This window comes from Pinus tabuliformis, chromosome 4_1 (assembly GCF_031772625.1).
Source record: "Pinus tabuliformis cultivar Carrire ecotype Pingquan chromosome 4_1, CPIR1, whole genome shotgun sequence".
Lineage (NCBI taxonomy): Eukaryota > Viridiplantae > Streptophyta > Pinopsida > Pinales > Pinaceae > Pinus > Pinus tabuliformis.
This window is the reverse complement of record NC_142303.1, coordinates 512,462,816-512,465,188: the sequence shown is the minus strand read 5'-3', so window position 1 is coordinate 512,465,188 and position 2,373 is coordinate 512,462,816. Positions and strand designations below refer to the sequence as shown.

The 2,373-nt window shown below is 36.8% G+C and overlaps 1 protein-coding gene across 1 annotated transcript; it reads right to left on the bottom strand.

Annotated features, from left to right (window-relative positions):
* Positions 1–438: 438 nt before the first annotated feature.
* LOC149176814 (17.8 kDa class I heat shock protein-like) lies at positions 439–1,551 on the bottom strand. Its single transcript, XM_089423201.1, has 2 exons — positions 1,168–1,551; positions 439–998 (listed from the first exon to the last, which is right to left on the bottom strand). Exons 1-2 carry the CDS (start codon positions 1,406–1,408, stop codon positions 712–714), a joined length of 528 nt encoding a protein of 175 aa, XP_089279327.1. The 5' UTR covers positions 1,409–1,551; the 3' UTR covers positions 439–711.
* Between the last annotated feature and the right edge of the window lie 822 nt (positions 1,552–2,373).

The window sequence follows — 2,373 nt, the reverse complement described above, 5'->3', positions numbered from 1 at the left end:
ATTGAATTATGCTTTCAAAAATATATTGTAAAACACAAAAAAAAAATCAATATATTTTAAAACACAAAAAATTCATTACAAGAAAATTGGTACCGAAATAAATTTTTAAATTTAATGAAATAAATTTTTAAAATGTTAAAATTTATTTGTAAAACAATAATATATTTTAAACAGAAAAATTCCAGAAAAACTTTATATATCTATATATAAAATTATAATGCCTTAGACATATGATACTCAAAAGCTATTTATATTTATATATTGCCTTAGACCTATATAATGCTTTAAAGCCAAGATACCTTCACGTCACCAACATATATTGGCGCCGATCGAAGGATTTTAAAAATAATAAAGATATATAAATGGTAGACAATTTACGAGTGAATATTTCTAAAAGATTTTAACCAAAAAAACGCTTCAAAATCTGAACAAATAGTCAAAAAAAAACTAAAAAAATATATCTTATTAACTAGTGACAGAAAGTACACTACATGGAACCGGAGTATTGCCTACTTATCTTTCCAAGCTTTTACAACTGCAAAACTTCTGCAAGCTTTTATAACCGCAAAACTTCTACACTATGAAAACCTCATTGTAAACCCTCACCCTCACCCTCACCCTCATTGTAAAGCTCACCCTCATTGTAAAGGACCTAATTATCATTCTAAGCGTGTGAACTTGTAAAAGCCATACACTACGAAACCCTCGCCCTCACTTCTCACTTGCAGAAATATCAATACTTTTGACATCGCTACCGGAAGCGGCATCTGGCTTAATCTTGGGGGCTTTGACGGTCAGGACACCGTTCTCCAATTTGGCAGATATGCCGTCAGCATTTACATTTTCCGGCAGCCGGAATTGTCTCCTGAATATCCCGCTTGACCGCTCCACCCGGTGCCACTGGTCCGTCTCTTGGACATCTTCCTTGTGTCTTTCCCCACTAATTCGCAAACTGCCGTTATCTACCAGTTCGATCTTTACTTCTTCTTTCTTCAACCCTGCAAAAGATTAAACAGAGCATGCCGTTATTCAATTGATGGACAGCAAATCAAAAAGCAGGGCAAATAAAGGAAAAGAAAAGCGCAACTTATCGGGCACATTCAACAGAGCCTGCCGTTATTCAATCGATGGACTGGACTGCAAATGGAAAAAGAAAGCACGACTTACCGGGCACATCTGCAGTGAAGAAATGAGCTTCGGGGGTTTCCTTCCAGTCAAGCCTCGTGTTGGCGATGGCCTGCGCATCTCGGGAGAAAGAAAAGGCCGGAGTGTCCAGCGCACTGCCGAAATCAAAGGCGTCCCTAATTCGAGACACGGGAACGAACGGATCAAATAGGCTGCTGCTGCGGTCCCATGGATCCCACAGGCTACCGGCTGTTGATCGACCGAAGAAAGGAGTCAGTGCCATTCTGCCAAAATTTCTGGTATCGTTACAGAAAAAGAGAAATCGAGCCGATCTTTAGATTCAAACAAGTGTAGAGACTAAACGCTTGCGTTGATTGAAAGCAGATGAAATTCGCTGTGACCTCTTGAATCCAAAACGTTGACAATGTAACAAATTTATAGGCGCGAATGGACGGTGGAATTGTGAACGACGATGGTTCGAGAGACTCTAGAAAAGATGGAAGTTTCCAGAACGGTCTTTTCTAGGATGATTTTCTTGAAATCTCCTGGACAATTAAATGGAATTTGAAATCTTGTGTTAGTTAACACTTGGGTATTAATTAACCACTGCCACGACTACCACCATCGCTATTACCATCATTGGATTATAACTTATATATGTTTGTGGGTCTCTATATCTTCCAAATATAACTGGTCTATCATTGGGGTCTCTATATCTTCACAAAGCTTCAACCATTTATTCGAGAGAGTTGTTCTCCAATTTGTTTGTCCAATTTGTTTGTCCTTAGGCAGTGTGGCAATTATATGAAAAGGCTATAGTGAATGTTTCCCTAAGGTAGTGAGAGTTGTTCTCCAATTTGTTTGTCCTAAGGCAGTGAGGAAATTATATGAAAAGGCTACACTGAAGGTTTCCCTAAGGTAGTGAGGTATTTGTAAGGATGAGCTATGATTTGATTCAAGGGGAAAGGTGTTATGAGGTGGTGAGGTAATTGTAAGTATGATTTATGATTTGGTTTTTGTATTATTTTGTTGGAGAATTATTTTTAGTTGTTTGCTAAGGTTATTATTAACGAGAGGATATATTAACTATGATTTTTTTTCCAAATTATTATTAACAAAAAAGTTGAAGTGTAGTTTTATTAGAATATGCTTATCCTTCCGTTCAAATATATTCATCATAGTGATCTTATTAAGGTTAATTTATCACTTGCAACTTATTCATGAGTTGCATTTTAACTTGTTTTCTTT

What these genes read in the sequence shown, in the direction of transcription:
- LOC149176814 (XM_089423201.1), bottom strand. Translation starts at nt 1,408, where the DNA reads ATGGCACTGACTCCTTTCTTCGGTCGATCAACAGCCGGTAGCCTGTGG. An exon ending in CTTCACTGCAGATGTGCCCG is followed by an intron (nt 999 to 1,167) that starts GTAAGTCGTGCT and finishes AATCTTTTGCAG; the next exon opens with GGTTGAAGAAAGAAGAAGTA.